We start from the raw sequence: 19,853 nt of genomic DNA on the forward strand, positions 1-19,853 counted from the left end.
AGCTCCTCTCCAGCAGTGGTAAGAGTCAATTACTAAATCTTGTACTGGGAAATGTGAAAGGAGATTCACCAGCTTCCCACTCACTTTCCAAACCAGCAGAGGAACTTGGCAGGGAACCACAACCCAGCTCACTGTGCCCAAGCACAGATCAGCTGAGGTGCAGGCAGGGGAGGGGATGAGACCAGAAATGAGCTTTATCTTGTGCCCTAAGAAACTGATTTCTCCCAAGGAACAATCAACCAATTGCTCACAGCATCCCAAATCCAGTTGCTGGTGCTACTGAGGAGCAGCCCCTGCTTTCCCAGACCAAGGAGTTCTGGGGAATAAGGGCTGCCCTGAACCCCCAGCTGGCAGCCCCCAGTCCCTGCAGACCAGACTGGGAGTGTGACTTGGACTGGCCCAGAGGTGACTCCTACAGCTGGCTCCTTCCAGATGTTATCCTTCACCTCAGCAGCCATCACATCTGACAGCTTAGGTCCTTGGAGTCCATCGGGGGCAGAAAAACAGTTTTCATTTTGCAAGAGGGTCCAAAGAGAAGAGTTTTGTGTCCAGCTATTGCTTCTTATTTTCTTTGCTACAGCTTTTCATGTACAGAACTGTGTCCTCCCCCACTGAGCCCCCAAACCCACTCACACTCTGGGCAGGGATTGAGCTGGGATTTACAACTCTGCAGCAAGGTCCAAGTGGCCTAAAGGTCAAGGAGGAACAAGTTGGTGACAACAGGTTTCCCAGGTGCTAGCTAATCCCTGTGATGGATGATTGGGTTGGTAAGTGCCTGATATCTGCAGTCCCAGACCTGGCACCCACTTTTGTTCATGAGACAGGAGGTAAAAGTCTCCTGGATGTCACCCTCCTTCTCCGGGCCACAGTGGGACAGAAGGACATTTTGGGGGTTGTGTTCTATGGCTAGGTGTTCCCTTCAGGAGAAACCTGGATTGGGAATGGAGCCATGGCAGAGATGAGCAGCACTGATGGAAAGGTGTCCATGTTGCACACCCCCACTTGCAAAATCAAATCAGCCATTGAGGGCTCTCCAACACCTCGTGTGGCAGTGTTGGAGCACAATCCCACCAGCTGTGGGGTGCCTGGAATAGCAGGAATGAGGGAAACCACATTCACTGCATGTCAGTCAAGAAAAACCCTGAGCTTGGATTCGGGAAGAATGTGAGTAAGTGTGGGGTGAACTTCAAGACTGGGAGTTTGGGTCAGCCCAGCACTAAGCTCAGTTCTGGGACAAGCTTTGGGGCAGTCCATTTGTTCAGCCCTTGTAATCAAAGCTCTTACCCAAATCTGGCTCCCCAGGATAATGCTGAGCCCTGAGGGCCAGGCATTGCCAGGACTGGAGGCTTTTGCAAGGGAGCAAAAGCTTTGGTTGGATGCCAGGAGCCAGAGCAGTGCAAAAACCCCAAGTGGTATATTGGAAAATCTATTAACCTCAAACAAAAAATTTACAAATAAGTATCAGATGAACAAGAAGTGTCAGATCTCGCAGTGACTGCTCAGGACCTTGCTCTGCTACAGGACCCTAGGAATGGTGAGGTGAGGAAGGACCGAGGACAGAGGAAGACACAAGGCAGTCCTGAAATATTAAAGGAGCAACAAAACCCCTGACTCTGAAGTCGGGAAAGGTCGAGGCAGAGGTGACACTCAGCTGGGCTTGTTGGTGCCTGGAGGTTGTCCTGTGGAGTTTGGCAGGATGGATCTGGTACAGAAGAGGACTGGAAGGATCTGGGGGGGTGTGGTGCTTTTGAGCAGACAGAAATAGTGGTAGGTGTGAAAGCAGCAGGTTCTCGAGGTGTTGATTTGTGGAACTCTGCTATGGAGTGTGCTGGAAATCAGCGTGGGATGGTTCAAAGAGCAACAGGACAAGCCTGCAGAGGACAGATAGGGCCACGAGCAGCCACCTAACGGTTGAGGGCAACCTCTGGCTCAGGTGGCCCTAAACTCCTACTTCTCAATGCCAGATGTTGGACTGATGTGGGCCATGAACACCTTCAGGAGGTAGAGCAGAGCCTGTAGCCTACAGAGGCTGAAGCTTTGTTGTCTAAAAAAAAAAATCGCCCAGCAAAAACTGTGCAGGCGGCTCGTTGTGGTGCAGGGAACCTGTCTGCTAGAGCTGGGCCAGATCTGCTGATTTACTCCCACAAAATGGAGCACGAGCTGCACCACAAGGACTCGCTGCTCTGATTTATGAAATGCATCTGCGACCACTTCTTAATTTGTTGCCAGCCCAAATGCCTATGAACACCACCAGCATGACAAATGTCAGTGCTTTGTGGGAAGGTGATCACTGCTCCACAGCTATTGTCCAAAGGTTAATTAAGTATATTAAACCGTCTGGATCTCAAGCATTCCCCTTGCTTAAAATAAAGCAGAGGGTAGGTCTCTGGTGAAGGAAAACTCTCAGGATGGCACTGAGACTGAGGGGCATGGGAGAAGCAATGCCATTGCCTGCCCCTTCCTCGAGACCTCTGCATCCCAAAGGAGTCTGGCTTTACGCGTGGTCTGGGGCCACGGGAAGCAGCCGGGCCAACTGGAGGGTCAGACATCTCACGGCAAAGCACCGGGTGGCAAAATGCCTTGGGGGCTGCAAAGCCCCAGGATGTGGGATGCTGCTTCTGGATCCCATCTTCAGGGTGTCAGCTCAAGGAGCTGTGGACTCCCTGCTCCTGCAGCACGTGTGAAATGAGTTGAGAGGTCTCAGCCCTGATCCTGGATGGCACAGAGGGATATTTGCTGCCAGCCAAGAACAGATTTGGGTTGAGCTGCAGCCGTGGAGAAGGGTCAGGCCCTCCAGCCAAAGGGGGCAGAGAGCTGGATGCCTGGCTGGCCCCAGGGCAGAGCTCCATGGCTGCCTGGGTTGGGGCTGGAGCAGTGACCTGTGTCCCACCGGGAAGGCACATCTCCCGCCCCGGGAGTGCTGCCCGCACCTCTCCTCCGGCCCATCTGTGGCTCCTCCTCTGCGAGCTCAGCCAAAGGCAGCTCCACCACGGGGAGCAACTGCCAGGAGGCTTCAGTAAGCAAACACTTCACAGCGAAGTGCAACACAACGTTAAATCACAGCTAAAATACTCCCCAAGAGCTTTATTAGTAAATGCCACAGTTGGTGGAGGTTGGTGGGGTTTTTTCCCTTTCTACTGCAAAATGTTTCAGCTCTAGGAACAGCACTTGACTAAATTGCATCTAAACCTCTGAGGGCTGGGCTCCACAGCACTGGCCCTGCTTAGGAGGATGCCATAAATGCAACTGCCTTGTTACCTTGGGGTTAGCATGAAAATCTCGTCCTGGCAAGGATGGGTTAAAACACCACAGGCTCCTGTGTGGTTTTTATCTAAATGATGGGGTTTTTTACAGTTATATGATGAGCAAATGCTGTAAATCTCAGAATGTTTTGGGTTGGAAGGGACTTCAAAGATGATCTAGTCCCACCCCCTGCCATGGGCAGGGACACCTTCCACTAGCCCAGGTTGCTCCAAGTCCTGTCCAACCTGGCCTTGGACATTTCCAGGATGGGGCAGCCACAGCTTCTCTGGGCAACCTGTGCCAGGGCCTGCCCACCCTCAAAAGAAGGATTTCTTCCTAATATCTAATCTAATCTCTCCTCCCTTATTTAAATCCATTCTCCCTTGACCCATCACTATCTGCCGCTGTAAAAAGTTGCTCTCTCTCCTTTTTATAAACCCCCTTCAGGTGCTGGAAGGCTGCAATAAGGTCTCCATAGAGCCTTCTCGTCTCCAGGCTGAGCAACCCAACTCTTGCAAGTGGGTTTTCAGGTGGTATTTTTCCTTGGGTTTAGTTGATGGGGTTTGGGTTCTGTTGTTTCATATCTCAGAAATGGGGAGCCCTCAGTAGCCCCTGGCACCGGTCATGGAGCTGAGGGCCACTTCATCAGGTCCTTCCCATCCCACAGAAGCTGCTGCCAGCCCCGGTGGCACCACCCCCACCTTTTGGCTCTGTCTCTGCTATGGATACAAATTAAATCCATGCAAAAAAAAAAAAAAAAATCAATGCTGATACCCTAATGCTGAAGGGAAAAAGGTGGGGGCAAATGTGTGGATGAAACTGCATGATCCTCCTCCATCATCCTTTGGCTGCTCCACATGTGGCTCCTGCCTGGGAGCAGTGATGCTGCCTTGATCTTCAGAGGAGTCAGGGAATGGGGCTGTGGGAACACAGCACAGATCCCAGCTCTGTTTTGGCTGGAAAAGATCCCTGTTGGCCCAGGAATCATGTGTTTTTCTAATGACTCTATCACCAAAGGAAAATCTCCAATGCCGGGTTTTTTTCCCCTTTGTGCCCAGCTCATTACCAGAAGGATCTCTGCCGCTCGCTGCTGCTCGTGTGAGCAGGACGCTGGTGAACAAACCAGCCTTTTCCTCCCCAGCATAGAAGGCGCTTTGATAAACCCAGGAAACCCTCAGCCAGTAGGAAGGGGCTTTCTGGAAACCCAGCACTTGCTGGCTGTGGGCACAGCCGCAGGCCTGGCAGCTCCAGCCCCGGAGGGCGCTCCCAGCCTGCCCGGCCGCGCTGCCCTGCAGGGCCGTGTGCCCGGCGCTCCCTGCACAGCGTGGCACGGGGGCTTCTCCCACCGCTGCTGGACCTGCTCCCTACAAACATCCAGGTGGATCTGGGGAAGTGGGGGCAGATCCTACCCAGGAGCTGGTTGCAGCCTCTCTGCTCACAGAGACGTGCGAAATGCCGCAGCTCTGCCTGCAGGGTGCAGCTCAGAGGGTGCCTTTTGGATGAGCAGCTCTGCAGAAAAGCATTCTTGCTTTTTTTTTCTGTTTCTTACCACTTTGGCTTGAGGGCTGTTGTTCGTAACTTGTCAAGATCTTGGCATCCGTGGCTGATTTGTCATCCGCCATAAAATGGAGGATGAGCATCTTTGGTTCAGAAGTGGGGCAAGGGAGATGACAGCTCAAAGCAAATATGCTTCATCTCGAGTTTTCTCTGTGGGCCTCAGCTCCCAGGGAAAGGAGCAGACATTTGGGATCTGAGTTGCTTCACAGCGTTCTGGGTAAGAGCCCTTTGCCTTCTCTGCGTTTGCGACAGCAGCTCGGTGCACATTAACCTTCTGGCTGCCAGAGGAGTTGTGCCCAGCTGATGCTGTCACCAACCTCCCCTATTCACCTTCCTCCAGTCTGTCACAGTGGAAACTCCTGAGATACAAATGCCACCAAAATGCCATTTTTAATGAAATTCTACCAGCAATCTCCTTACAATCCAATGAGCTGCAGCGTGAGGGGTGTGCCTTGGCAGACTGAAGTTTTGAAGATGAATTATTAATCCTGCCAATGCTGAGCTGCCCATACAGCCCCGGTGCTGCGCCCCCCTGCTCCGGCTCGCGTCCGGCAGTGCATCCGGCGGCACATCCGGCAGCTATTCCCGTGTTCCAGGCAGCCCCAAAACAGCCACAAACTCAGGGGAGAAAGCATCTTAATCCACGGGTATTTTATCACTCCGACACCACCACGAGGCAGCAAGAACTCCAGCTTTCAGCGATAAAATTAAAGCTCCCTGCAAGTAGCTGAATCACTGAGCATGGAGGCCCAGGCTCTGCACCTGGGGGTGTGGGCCTACCTGCAGCCTGCCCACAGGGGCGCCCTGGCTGGGGGCTCCAGCAAGGGGGCTTCCAAATCCGGGGGGGGCCCAAATCCCAAAGAAGGCACCAGGTGGGGGGGGGGGGGAAACGCGTGACAGGTGACACCAGGGTTCTGCCCTGCTCAGCCCTGCCCTGCGCTGGCTGTAGGTGCACAGGCAACCGCGGGCCCAGTTTATCCCCACAGCGATGTAAAGATGACGGATCCTCCCTCTCCGAGATGCAAGGATGTAAAGTGATGCCCCCACCCCACGCTGCCCCCATGTAAGGGTGCAAAGCAGCCAGGTACCCCCCCCTTCCATGTTGGAATGCAAAGTGACAGCACACACGCCCCTCCCATCGCCAGGGCGAGAGAGGCCCAATGTGCCAAGAGCTTTGGGCATCCCTCCCTCGCGCCATGACAACGTGCAGAGCAGCCTGACCCCCTCGCGCAAAGGCCTCCCGCGCGTGTGAAACGCCGGAGGATCCCCCGCTCCCGCACCGTGAATAGCCGCAAAGTGGAGGGACCCCCGCCCAAGGATGCGGAGCAGCTTGGACGGCCCCCTCCCAGTGCAAGGACGGGAAGGGATGGAGGGCAGCCCCCACCCCCTGCACGACTGCAAAGCTGGGGGGACACCCCCGCAACATGAGGATGCAGAGCGGCCCGCCCCCTCCCCGCAAAGATGCAAAGGGAGGAAGACCCCCGCACCGCAAGGACGCAAAGGGATGGATGTCCCCCCCAAACGCAAGGATGCGAAGCGGTAAAGGATCCCCCCCCCCCCCCATGCAAGGATGCAGAGCGGCAGGGGATCCCCTTCGCTCAAAGATGCCCCCCAAAAAGGATGCAAAGCCACAGGGGACCCCAATAAAAGGCTGTAAAGCTTCTCCTCTATGCGGTGTCCCCCCACTGCAACCTCACACATGGGGGACGGGGACCCCCACTTTGCGGGTGCCGCGTCATTCCCGCACCCCCTGCGCTCACCTCCGCCGGGCTGGGGGGGCCGCGCCGTCGCGGCGGGGCCGTGCGGGGCCGCGGGGCTGCGGTCGCCGCTGCCGCTCCCGCTGCCCTCGCCCCGCTCCGCCGCTGCCCGCGCTGCCCGCGCCGCTCCGCAGTGCGCGCACGGCGCATGTGCCCTCCCCGCCGCCCCCGCCCCGCTCCGCCCGCACGGCCCCGCACGGCCGCCCCGGGGCTCCCGAGCCGCCCCGCACCCGCCCTCGCAACTTCGGGGGGTTTGCTTTTGGGGGGTTTTTTGGTTAGTTGGTTAGTTGGTTGGGGTTTTTTAATATAAATACCTAATTTCCCATAGCTTTTCATCCCCCTGCCATGAGCTGAGGGTTTAGCCCATCTGGCTGGAAATTCTTCAGCTGGTGAGATCAGGAGCAGAAAGGATGCTCCGGTGAGAAGAGGAGCAGTTTGGGCACTGTCTTCTCTGGGTTTGGCATCACCACCCTCTCCTTCATGCTTCTCCTGCACCCTGGGCCCATCTCCCCATGGATCAGAACTGTGCCAGGGTGATGGTCTGGGGGTTTGCTGAAGCCCAATAAGAGCATTGTCCTCCCCAGCTTGCCACTGTCACCAGCCACTGTTACCCGAGAATTTTAGGTCCTCTCTTTGGTCATGCCATGGAGATGCTCTGAGGGTTGGGCAGCTCTGCTCTGGAGACTGGGGAGAGCTGGGGGAGTTCACCCGGAGAAGGCTCCAGGGAGACCCGAGAGCCCCTTCCAGCGCCTAGAGGGCCTCCAAGAAAGATGGTGAAAAACTTTTTAGCAGGACCTGTTGTGACAGTTTAAGTGGTGATGGTTTTAAAATAAAAAAGGGTCTATTTAGACTAGATGTAAGGAAGAAGGTTTTTTGCAATGCAGGTGGTGAGATCCTGGCACAGGTTGCCCAGAGAAGCTGTGGCTGCCCCATCCCTGGAAGTGTCCAAGGCCAGGTTGGACAGGGCTTGAGGCGACCTGGGCTAGTGGAAGGTGTCCCTGCCTGTGGCAGGGGGTGGACGAGATGACCTTTATAGATTCCCTCCAACCCAAGCTACTCTATGTTTCTGTGCCCCAGAGCCAGCACTGGACCATGTTGAGATGCTATTTGGTGCTTCATCTTAATGTTTGGGGGTCTCGTCTCTTGTTTGGGGTTGGAGGTCTGATGCTGCTACCTCTGAAAGAGCCCTCCCTCTTTCCATAGCCCATGATTGCTCCTTAGTCTCAGACCAGATCAAAGCCTTCAGCTGGAGCTGACAAAACCCAAGCTTGGGTGTCCTAGAATCCTAGAATGGTTTGGGTTGGAAGTCACCTTAAAGACCATCCAGTTCCAATGCCCTGCCATGGTCAGGTTCACCTTCTACTTAGACCCCACCTCAGGGCTCTGCCCTTCTCAGGCCACTTCAGCCCACACAGACCTGTTCCCTGGGCTCTGTCCACACTCCAGCACCAGTGACTGGCAGGGATTTCCAGGCTGGCTGAGGAGTGACAAGAATGACTCGCCCAGGGGCTGAGACTGTGGGAAAACCACATGGCTCTGCCCACAGCAGCTGTGCATCCATGCCAGGGATGCCAGCAGAGCCAGGCCAGGCTCCAGTGACCCCACACCCTTTCCTCAAATCCCTGGCCATGCCCCTACCCAGCCGGGGCAGCCAAGGGGAGCTGCAGGCTGGAGGCTGGTGGGGCAGCGGAGCAAGACACCTACAGAAATAGCACCTCAAATCCTGGAGTCAATTTTGGACCTCTCACTACCAAAAAAGACATTGAAGGGCCGGAGCGTGTCCAGGGAAGCAAATGGAGCTGGGGAAGGGTCTGGAGCACCAGGAGTGGCTGAGGGAGCTGGGGGGAGGGCTCAGCCTGGAGAAAAGGAGGCTCGGGGGGACCTTCTGGCTCTGCAACTCCCTGACAGGAGGGGGGAGCTTGGGGGGGTCGAGCTCTGCTCCCAGGGAACAAGGGACAGGACAAGAGGAAATGGCATCAAGTTCTGTCAGGAGAGGTCTAGGTTGGATTTTGGGGAAATTTCTTCACTGAAAGGGCTGTCCAAGCCTGGCAGAGCTGCCCAGGACGGTGGTGGAGTCCCCATCCTTGGGGGGATTTAAAAGATTTGTAGATGTGGCACTTGGGGACATGGGTTAGTGGTGGGCTTGGCAGTGCTGGGGAATGGTTGGACTCAATGATCTTAGAGGGCTTTTCCACGCCAAACAGTTCCATGTTTCTACGATTGCTGTAAATCCAGCCGCTGCTAGAGGGCAGAGCGAGCCAGGGGAGACAGGTGCCTTTAGCTGTGCGGGAGCTGGGATGTGGGAAACGTGTTTGCTTGCTCTTTCCCTTCCACCGAGGCATGTGGGGGAAGAGCTTCAGCAGCACGAGGATAATCTGTGACATGGTTTGAGGTTTGGAGTGAGATGACTCACGCTTTGACTTTACGGAGCGCTCCGGGGCTGGATTAAGCCGTGTTTGTGAGGAAGGCGCCGCACGGCAGCGCAGAGGCAGCAGGGCTGAGCTCGGCGTTCCCAGCACATCAGGGCTGCACCTCCCGCCCTGAGCTCAGCCGCCACCGCTCCCGGTGCTTGTCAGGAAGAGAAAACAGGCCTGGATGAATGGCCAGGGCATCCCAAAGGGGACAGCTGCCATCTCCCAATAACTCACGAGGCTGGAACTTGGGGTCTGGCACAAAGCTGTGTTCCAGCCCAGTGCCCATCCCTTTTGCAGGCAGTGGTGTAAGGGCAGCTCTGATGTGCTCAGGCAGGTCTGTAGCCCATGCCAGCCCCGGCTGCTGCACCCTGACACCAACTCCACCTGCGGGTGCCCCGGGGACCTTCCTCGTGCAGCCAGGGCAGCATAGCCACTCAGGGATCCTTTGGATTCATCCTCGACTTCCTTGGCCAGCTGTGCTGTCCCAGTGCTGGTGCATGAACCAATGCTACAAGAGGTGTTCTCATCTCAAAAAACTGAAGTAAAAGTTTTCCCCAACCCGCACAGAGCCAGAAGTGCAGCTGTCAGGGTGAGACAGGCTCATGCTCCTCCCAGGACCATCACGCCTGTGTCAGCACCACCTTGTCACAGGGACAGGGATTTAGAGGACTCACCTTTGGCTGCGAGGTGTGAGCAGCCCTCTGCCATAGCATGCAGTGCTGAGGTGAGAGCTGCCTGGCCCTACCTGCAGTGCTGAGGTGAGAGCTGCCTGGCCCTGCCTGCAGTGTTGAGGTCAGAGCTGCCTGGCCCTGCCTGCAGCCCTCGATCACCCCCAACCCTTACTTGGAGCAGCTCCGGAGCTCTCTGTGCTGACAGAGCTGGCAGGAGCAGGTCAGCACATCACAAACCCTCAAACTTCCAGGGGCAAATCCAACGGGTGTCACAACCACCTCGGGCTTCAGCCCCAGGAGCTCCCAACAGCTCCTGCATTCCTGGGTGAACATGCTCAGAGCCCCCATGCAGGACTTTGGAGGGCACAGGCAGCGAGCGGGCAGCACCCCTGTGGTGCCCCACACAGCCTGGAAACTCTGCATGCTGAGGAGCCGGCCTGGGGAAGGGCAGGAGCTGCTCCTGGAGCAGGTAGACAGGGAGCATCAGCCCAGGCTTGTGTGCAGGGACTTTCGCTGTCTCACAGCAGCCTCAGGGGGTGGCTGGGCCATGTGCTGGGACATTTTGGCAGATGGTCTGTCCACAGGAGGCCCTTGCAGAGCTTCTCTGCATCTCTACAGCTACAGATTAGGAACTTCTCTGTCCAGGGCTGTGGAAGGGCATGCTTTGTGTCTGGTCTCTGCCATTTCCAGGGCAGGGTGGAGGCAGGCAGCAGCACCCACAGACCTGAGCAGCACCCTCAGCCCAGAACCAACCTCTGCCCAGGCTCTTCCCAGCTCTGTGCACAGCAGACATGGGGTTTAATCCAAATTTTTTCCCTGTCCCACTTGCAGGCTGGGTTTCAGATCAGCAGTGCCCTTCTGCTCGAGCTCAGGGCATGAACCAGCTGCACCAAAGCTTCTCTGCTCCCAGAGCCCTGGCCCTGGAGAGGTTTGGCCTGGCTTTGCCCTGGGCCATGGGGAAGGATCCTGCAGGCCTTTGGCCACGCAGCTCCTGGAGATGTTCTGGGCTTACCAAGAGCAGTGTGGGTCCAACTTCATGCCATGCTGGAGCTGGGCTGTGCTACCCCCCCTCCAAAGCTGATGGGTCCAGGAAGTTCAATCTGTCCCCAGACAAACTATGCAAGTATCAGTTACTACCGGTAAATTAATGAACCATGGGAAAAGTATCCTGAGGGCACATCACGAACTTTTTTGCTAGTGATGCTCTGAACCCCTTGGGGTTTTAAGCAGCTTGGAGTAAACAATGGCTCCCACATCAGTGGCACTGGGGACAAACAGGCACAGTGATACCCAGGCGAGCACCCAGCCCCAAACCCCACAACTCCAACAACCCTCCACTCTGTCACATTCAGCCCAGCAAACCAAGCGCCGTGGAGTTGGATGCCAGGAGGCTGCCAGAACCTGGCTGCTCTTTGGTTGGGGTTGCAGCCCCCAGCTGGTTCAGGAGGCAGTGCCAGGTGCCGTGCCACCGCTGCACGCGCTCACCTCCCGCGCAGGCTGCTGCGAGGGCTGAGGTAATCCTAGGTAATTCCTGACTTCCATGGAAATGCCTCCAGGCTGCGATGATTATCGCTGTAATTAGCCTCTCTGATTTTCTTGGTGTTCTATAAAATATTAATTTACAGCTGGATCCCTGCCTCCTTTGTGTGCCGGCTTGAGCTCTTCCCATCAGCAGAGCACCTCTGGCACCTCGCACCGGGGTCCTGTGGGGTTACAGCACAGCTGGGGTGGCCATTGGCAGCTGGATCATGGTTGGGGTTGGTGGCTCTGGGCAGGAACTTCCACCGACAGGAATGTGTCCTTGGAGTTCCTATTTCAAAGGAAATATGGAAAAACCAGTGAAGTGGTCTCAGAAAATGCCATTCACACCTCTTCCCCTGGATGGCTGGAGGTGAGCAGGCAGCTATACTGCTCCAGAAGCCCTTTAATACAACATAGCTCCTCCCATTTCTCTGTTTGGGACTGAAGGAGTGTTTTGCTCAATTGCATGGAAAGTCAGGTGGGGCAGCAGCCATGGCTGAGCCAGGCCACATTCCCACCCAGCCTGAAGCCACTGGAGTGAACATGGTTCTGTGATTTCCACTGCCAAAACAAAGCAGGACTCAGTGGCACATGGTGCTCCGAAAACCCACTGCTCACACCAGCATTTTTAAGTTGTCTCATTTTTCAGCCAAACTAAGGAATCCACTTGAATCTCACTAACAAGGTGGAAAAGGCCATCTGATACTTTTGATCCCAATCATTGGGAAGGTCAGGGCAGAGAAAGGATCTTACAGTGTGCTGGTCCTCTCACCGCTTCTCCCTGAGACAAACCTTGGGCTTCAGACTGCATTCCAGCCCAGCCAGTGAGTGACTGCTGCCATGTCCTTAGGCTGCCCCAGAGCTGCCATTCCTCTGGGATGGGGTATTTGTTGTCTCTGTCAGGCCAGATATAACAGCTGTCTTAACTACAACTAAATCTAAAGAAAGCAGCACTGCTATATGACAGGAAGGGGTTGTACCCAGAATGTGAATGTCTCTGCCGGGAGCCGCTCACCACCAGAGATGTTTTCCCAGAGCTTTCGGCCAAGCAGTAGAAGCTGTCAGCAACATTTTGTCCTCAGGACAACCCTACGTGTCCCTGTGCACACACCCACCAAAACAAAGGCAGGCTGCAAAGCCGCCAAGAATTCGCTACTGTCCTCCGAGGCCACATCCCGCCACAATGCTTCCCAAGGTGTCTGCAGGGATATTTCCATTCGGTCACTCCTCCCCTTCTACAAGACCAAGTCCACACATCTTGTAGGTGCCAGTCCCTTGGCAGAGGCTCTGGCACCACATTTTGGAGACAAGCAGACACTGCTGACAGCCACACTTTGCCTGGGTGGACGAGGTGCTGCCTGCCAGCTCCCAGGGATGTGGATCTGGAGAGCCCGGCTGTGCCACTGCCATCCACTGCATCCCTTACTGAGCCAGCAGACTGGGGGCTTTGAGGGAAATCATATCACAGACACAGAAGAGTGTTTTATCATTGAGTTCAACCAGGGAAGAGCAGCTTTATCTGTCTTTCCTCAGTGTTTTGTTCATCTTGTGACTATGGAGCTGCGGACCTCTGGGTAGGATGCTCCATGTTCTTACAACAGGCAGAGCCATTCCTGCCTGATGCTGCCAGAGCCTTCCAGGCTGCATCTCCCTTTTGGATGAAACCTCCATCATCTCATACAGCCTTTAACACCTACTTTTTTCAGCCCATTCTCTGTTTTTACCCTCCAGTCCACTGGTATTGTCCAGTCCAGCCCAGTTATGCCTGGCCCAGAAAATGCTCTGTCCAGTCACTGTGCAGCCAACATCCAGGAGAGAGGCTGCTCCCTGGGTTTTGTGTCTGGTTCAAGGCCCACAGGAATATCTTCCTGCTTCCCACTCTGTGAGAGCCCTCTGCTCTCTGGAGGGGAGAGGTCTCCATGACACAGTGTGTGCTATGGCAAAGGGCTCTCCCATTTCTCTCGCTGCTGTTTTTAATCCAGCCCCATCTCTGCTGCTCTGGGGAATTAGCATTTTGGGGAGCAGCTTCCCTACGCACTGCCTCGGGTACCCCAAACCCCTTCCCTCTCAGCTTTGCTGGGTCTTACCAAAATAAAACCAACAGGCCAGCAACCTCAGCTGGTTTTATGGATATTAAAATTTATTTAAAATTGATATGGATATTAAAATTTAGCTGCTTGTTGTGTCGGCAGAGGGCAGTGGAAGATGCTTCCAAACCTCCCAAGCCTCCCCCGGCCGCGCTGTGGAGAGGGGATCCGGGGAGGAGACTCCACCAGAGAGGAAGGGAAATAAAAATGCAGTTCCTCCAGCAGCGAGGCTGGAGCTGACCTGAGCGAGGCGTTCGCCGCGGCACCCCGCCGGGGACGGCGATTCGGGCTCATCCATCGGCGCGGCGGCGAAGCGGGAAGACGAGAGGAGGAAGCCGCATCTCCCATCGGTGCATCCCTCTGGCTCGGGTCTTGCCAGCGCTCACACAGAGCCAGGGAGAACCATCGCTCCTCATCCTCTGGGTGGGAGGAAGCGGATGGCGATGGAGCTGGCAGTGATTTACGGTCGGGAGCAGGCGGGCAGGCCGAGGAGAGGTTTTCCCGGCCGTTTGCCACGTCTCAGAGGGGCTTCACGTAAACAAACCCTTCCCAGCCCGCAGCCCGTGGCCGGGCGCTGCTCTGCGGCGGCGGGAGAGGAGGGGGACGGTGCGGCCCTGCTGCGCCTCCCTGCCGGCTCCGCACCCTGCACTGTAATTAATATCCTGGAGGTAAAGAGAGAGCAGCGGGAGGTTGGGATGTGTTATTTTACTCTGATAGGAATCTGACACTGACACAGCCATTAGGGGAAAGAAAGAATAATAACTCAGACTTGGCATATACCAAAGTCTCAATACCTCCAGCATGTGAAAAGACAGTCTTAATATATTGGTGGGTTTGTAATTATTTATTGAAAGAAGACAAAAGGCAGAGCTTGCTGCAGAACAAGGCAGAGGCGAGACAACAGCTCCCAAAAGCACCGGGTTTGGGTGTCCGCTGCTATCCCGTCTGGAGAAGACAGCGTGGGGTGACCCGCGGCCCTGAGAACATCCCGCTGCCGGAGTGAAGTTGGCGGCCCTGCAGCAAGAAGTGGGTTGGTGTTACGAAAACGCTCTCCAAACTGGCAGGGGATGCCAAAAATCCCACCGGGAAACCCGGCACGGAAGGAAACACATCCCCTCGGGTGTTTTGCCACCCGCTCGGGCGGCTCCCGGGGCTTCGTTGCGGGGCGGGGGGGGGGGAGAGGCAGCATCACCCGCCTCGGCCATCGAGAGCCCCCTTACCGCGCCCGCGGGATGCTCCCGCAGCCCGGGGAGGGGGCTCTGCGGGGCCAGGCAGCGGCGGCTCCCCCCATCCCTTCTGCCACCCCGCGCCCGCCGGGCCCGCGGGGGGGCGGCGCTGGCGGGGGCCCGCCCGGGCCGGGCCCGCCGCAGGATGCGGCGGCGGGGGCGGTGCGGCGGCTCGGCGGGCGATGCGGGGCCGCGGCCGGGCCGGGGCCGCCTGTGAACCCGGGGGGGTGGGAGGGGGGGCGCAGGGGGGCGGGCGGCCCCCGCCGCAGGTAGGGACGCGGGGGCCGAGAGGCGCGATGGAGGAGGAGGAGGAGGAGGATGGAGGCGGCGGAGGGGAGGCGGGGAGTGAGGCTGCGGCAGGAGGGGGCGGGCGGGGGGGCGGCGGGGGGGCGGCGGGCATGTGGGACCGGCTGCGGGGCAGTCGGGCGGCGGGCGGCGGCCGGAGCGGGGCCGCGATGGCGCAACGCGACGAGAAGGTGCCGGCGGCGGCAGGAGAGAGCGAGCCCGGGGCCGGGGCCGGGGGGGGCCGGCACTGAGACTGAGACTGAGACTGAGACTGAGGCTGAGACTGGGACTGGGACTGGGACTGAGGCTGAGACTGGGACTGGGACTGAGCGGGGGCGAGCGGGGCCGCCGCGCCCTTCCAGCCCCGCGAAGGTGGCTTCGGCTGGGTGGTGGTCTTCGCCGCCGCTGGTGCAACGGCTCCATCTTCGGGATCAACAACTCCTTCGGGATCCTCTACATGATGCTGCAGAGCGACCTGGGCGAGGGGGAGAAGGACCCGGCGCTGGAGTTTAAAACAGGTATGGCTCCATGGCCCCTTCCCTGGGCCGGGCAGGGCGGGCCGGGGGTGCCCGAGCGGGGCGGGGAAGGTGCGGGGAAGGTGCAGCGGCGCGGCCGGCGCTGCCTCCCAGAGCTGGAAGCTCCTTCTCGGCTATGTTGAACTGCGATTACTCCCTGCCCCCTCTATCCTCGTAGCCGTGGCTATATTTATCTCCGGCAGCATCATGTGTTTCTAAGCTCCGATGTACTCAATTAAAAGTAATTCGGTGAAAAGCACGCCTTTAGCCTGTCCTGCCGGTGTGTCTTGGGGTAAGGACAGCAGAGCTGGTGAATCAGCTGGGGTGTGAGCCACCCCTCTAGTTTTCATTTATTGCTATATTTTATGACGTTTCAAGCTTTATGTCTGTCTGCCTTATTGGCTCTGGGTGGCTGCAGAAGAGCATCTGCCTCGCTGACACGCTTCCTCCAAGCAAATCCATTCAGTGGGAAAGCCGGCGGAGGGCAGGGCTGGCAGCACTGCCTGCGTGGTCACACCGAGGGGCAGCGCGGGGTCTCCAGCACTTAATATCCCTTAAAAGCAAGATCCACCGACTGCATCCAATTGTGTGTTTTGGTAGGACCTTCAAGCTTGGCCAGGATGCCGATTGGGTAGTGTTAACATGGAGAAGAGGAAGTTTCTTGCTTCCAAGACCCCACTGTTGAAGTAGACTTGGCAGAGGGACATCAGCCTACTGGGGTGGTGGTCCCAGCCGGACACCAGTGTCGGGAGGCCCAGCCTTGTCCCAGGTCCCGCTGTCCTCCCCAAAAGATCACATTCACCCCTGCCATGGACACCCATGGCCCACCTTGCTTTTATCTGCCGGGTGGAGACAAGCACTTGATGTTGAGGGAACTGCTTGTGGTACTGTCCTGACTCCAGATGGGATGTGGGCAGCAGCCAGAAACCAAACCAGGCGTGTATTGCAGAGAGGAGTGTCAGGGGTGTGTGAGAACCTTAAAACCTTATTTTGGGGACCAGTGTTGCCTGCGCTCCCTCCCTTGGCCGACGCATGAGGTGAGCACATGGTGAGCGCGCCGGGATGAAATTCATTACAAGATACACCACATTACAGATCACAAATTAACTCTGTGATACTGTTACTAGAGAAACGCTGTGACCGTGTAATAACGGGCAGTAATGGGGTGCGCTGAGAGCTGAGGCCGTGTGGCCGGTTATAATTAGGGTGCTTGATGGGCTGTGAGTGTGTGTGTGCACGCGTGTGATGCCCAGGAAGCTCATCGTGTAGCTGGCTGTTTCTTCCTCCCTGTGATCGTATCTAGAAAGCCTAAGGCAGAGCTCTAAAGGTACAAGCAGTAACAAAAGAAATTAAATACTGCGAGTTCTGGTGGTTCAAAGGCTCTGTGCCCAAGACAGAGGCTGTAAGAGTCAGCATCTGCCTCTTGCTCCTGCCACCTATTTATTTAAGGCTATGACCGCACAGAGGCCTCGAAAAAGAAAGGCATGTGGGTGTACAAGGTGAGCCTGGACTCGGTAATTAAATTGCTTGGGTGATGAATATATGCATTTTGGTCTGGGTGCTTAATGAAGAGACCGTTAATAACCCCTGCCTGTTCTGCCTCCGTGCGGGGGGTGGTGGTGCGGGGGGCTCCGGCGGTGATGGAGCCATCTGTGGCACCTCCGGGGCTGCAGCTGCACGGGCTGGGGCTGAGGGCAGTGGGGTGCAGCACAGGGCCCCCCTCCAGCCCTTCCTCCTCACTCCCACCCTCCCCGCTCAGCATTGCATAATTTCCCGCGGCGCTCGTTTGCGTGCAAACATAATCAGGAAAATATTGTATCCTTTCCAAGTGCTAAGTGATATGGCCTTCCTGAAAAGACCGGTGCTGTCTGTTTGTCCTCTGTCAGTCTGATCCTACCAGCTGCAGGCAACAGCCGGACCCCAGGGTGCCCTCATCCTCTGCCAGCTGGGAGCAGGTTGTAGGGATGAGGATCAACTCCCTGCTCCCACACAGGCATCCATTATGGCCGTGGGCATGGCTTAGCCTTTTGTGTCTGCTCTTAACTCCTCTCTGGTCTCAGGGAGGTGGGTTTGTATCAAAGAGGGGATTTGGAGGCAAAATGGGGAGTAATGCTGTCAGCTGTTCAGGCATCCCTTTAAAAATAGGGTTATGTTTATGCTAAAGCGGGTGCTAGTCTGCACTAAACAATAGCCGCCCCGGCTATAATTATCAAGGTTTATTTCTTGTTTGCATTGGTCACGTTTTCTCGCGTTTGATCTTGAGAAACGCAGGATCCGTGGAGTTCAGGTCTGGGGTCAGGCTTTGAAAACAAACCCTCTCGCAGCAATGCATCGAATGCATAGGCTGGGTTCTTTAAAGAAATATACTGTGCTGCCTATATCAACAAGCAGTGGCGGGCTGGGGCGGGCTGCTGCAACCACCGCATGCCCCTTCCCCGTGCGACGCCGGAGCGGGACCTTTGCAAGGCACACTCTGTGCTTTTGGGTTTGTTTTCTTTCAGGGGAGCGGAGGAATGCTGAGACTAGAATAAAAAAATAATGTACATGTAAGCACTCAGCCAGGAAAAAAAAATCTCGTTCTGCTTTGCTGGAGAGGTGTTGAGTGATGCTGGAGAGTGTTTGCTGGGAGATGAATGGCGGCATTTCCCTCCGGTTGTACGAGGCTCGTTCTGGTGCTGAGGGATCCATGGGGCAAGGCCATCCTGGTGCTGGTCCCACGAGGTGCAGGCTGACAAGGAGCCAAGGCACAGATGAACCATCCCAGCACACTCGTCTTTCCCAGCCCCAAAAGCCCATCTGAGTGGCAGAACAGTCCTGGTAAGCATTAACTGGGCATTGACCTTCTTAAATCAATGTCTGCTCTACCGCTGCTTTGATGCTCTCCCAGCCTTGGGAGAGGTGAGCACAGGGTGACCTTGTCTCTGACCAGGGCTTGCCCTCAGCCAGGGAGGTGCTGCTTGCACCTCAGCCACCTGAGGGTCCCAACAGATCTCTGGCTTCCTGGGGAGAGCTGAGAGGGTGACACTTCTTGGTACACCTTATTCCCCCCAAAGCATCCTTGGAGCCATGCTTGAGGTCTGGCAGGCCCCAGTGGGACAACCTGCAGGGGCAGACAGATTATTTTTTTTTTTAAAAAAAGTCTGTTTATCTTTTTCTTCTCCCCTCCTCCGCTTTGTGTCAATACCCAGGTATAGATTAACTCTCTTTGCTTAATATTTAATGTTTTGATTCCTGGAAATGGAGCTGCAAGCACTTGGAGTGGTGGCCTGAGGAGCTGGTCTGGTTTGGCTGCAGCTCCTCTGAGTGCATCCATGTGTTCCCTGCAGGAACTTGGGGAGCAGCTTCCCCCCTTTAGTCCAATTCCTGATATGAGGCTGCTGCAGCTCCCGTGCTAGGAAAGCTGGACTGGTGCATGGACCATAGCCCTTGACTTATCATATCTTCAGGCCAAGGCATGGCTGATGTCACCTTTATTCCTGAATTCCCATCTGTTTTGGTGGGGAGTTTCTTTGTAAGCACTGATTTCACATCCTTAGGACAGGTGAGCATAGCTGGAAAAGGCTATTTTTACTCCAGTGTTTGTAATGGAGGCTTGGTAAGAACTGGTGAGTTTGTTCTTGGAGAAAATAAAGCATTTAAGTGCTAACAGTGTTATGAATATAGGAAGGAGAAGCCATGGGCTCCTATCTGGGCTGAAGAAGAATCCCAGGGTGGATGTGCATGGCTGAAGCTGGAGGAGCTGAGAAGAGAAACCCCAAGATGAGGGTAAACACAGAATGGTTTGGGTTTGAAGGGACCTTGAAGACCATCCAGTTCCAGTTTCACCACCCTGCCATGGGCAGGGGCACCTTCCACTAGCCCAGGTTGCTCCAAGCCCCTTCAACCTGGCCTTGGACACTTCCAGGGATGGGGCAGCCACAGCTTCTCTGGGCAGCCTGTGCCAGGGCCCCCCACCTCACAGCCGAGAATTCCTTCCCAATATCTCATCTAACCCTGCCCTCTGGCAGCCTGAATCCATTCCCCCAACCCTGTCACTCCAGGCCCTTGTCCAAAGTCCTTCTCCAGTGGGCTCTAAGATCTCCCTGCTCCAGGTGAACCCCCCCAGCTCTCCCAGCCTGTCTTCAGAGCAAGAGGTGCTCCGGCCCCTGAGAATCTTTGTGGCCTGCTCTGGACTTGCTCCAGCAGCTCCATGTCCTTCTTACATTGGTGGTCTCAGAGCTGGATGTAGCACTCAGCAGGGAAGGGGGTCTCACCAGAGCAGAGGGGGAGAATCCTTCCCTCAACATGCTGGTCATGATGAATTTGATTGCAAGAGCTAATTCCTGGAAATGACCCCAACGAAGTTGTCATGGGGGTCATTGCCCCAGTGCTGGTGCTTGGGAGGCTCCCATTTCCTGAGGGTTACACTGTAGTTGTCACCTTCTTACCCAAATCTGCAGGATTTGGAGCTTTTATTAATTGCAAGGGAGCTGTGCTGGCCCTGTTTCACAGATGCATTGACTGAGGGTGCTGTGGACCTCAGCATTCCTGGAGGCTCTCCCATGTCCATCTGGGTTTCCAACTCTTCTCCTAATCCC

The 19,853-nt window shown here is 56.1% G+C and overlaps 2 protein-coding genes across 2 annotated transcripts in view; one reads left to right on the forward strand and one right to left on the reverse strand.

Annotated features, from left to right (window-relative positions):
* The window catches only part of LOC116794020 (wiskott-Aldrich syndrome protein family member 3-like), a 34,033-nt gene extending 19,157 nt beyond the window's left edge, over window positions 1-14,876 (reverse strand). The window contains 2 exon segments of the mRNA XM_032702334.1: window positions 6,561-6,813; window positions 14,471-14,876. Of these exon segments, the coding sequence (XP_032558225.1) occupies window positions 6,561-6,813; window positions 14,471-14,876 (659 nt within the window).
* SLC16A2 (solute carrier family 16 member 2) overlaps window positions 14,875-19,853 on the forward strand; it is a 35,037-nt gene continuing 30,058 nt past the window's right edge. The window contains 3 exon segments of the mRNA XM_032701804.1: window positions 14,875-15,004; window positions 15,098-15,163; window positions 15,166-15,279. Of these exon segments, the coding sequence (XP_032557695.1) occupies window positions 14,875-15,004; window positions 15,098-15,163; window positions 15,166-15,279 (310 nt within the window).

This window comes from Chiroxiphia lanceolata, chromosome 14, assembly GCF_009829145.1.
Source record: "Chiroxiphia lanceolata isolate bChiLan1 chromosome 14, bChiLan1.pri, whole genome shotgun sequence".
Lineage (NCBI taxonomy): Eukaryota > Metazoa > Chordata > Aves > Passeriformes > Pipridae > Chiroxiphia > Chiroxiphia lanceolata.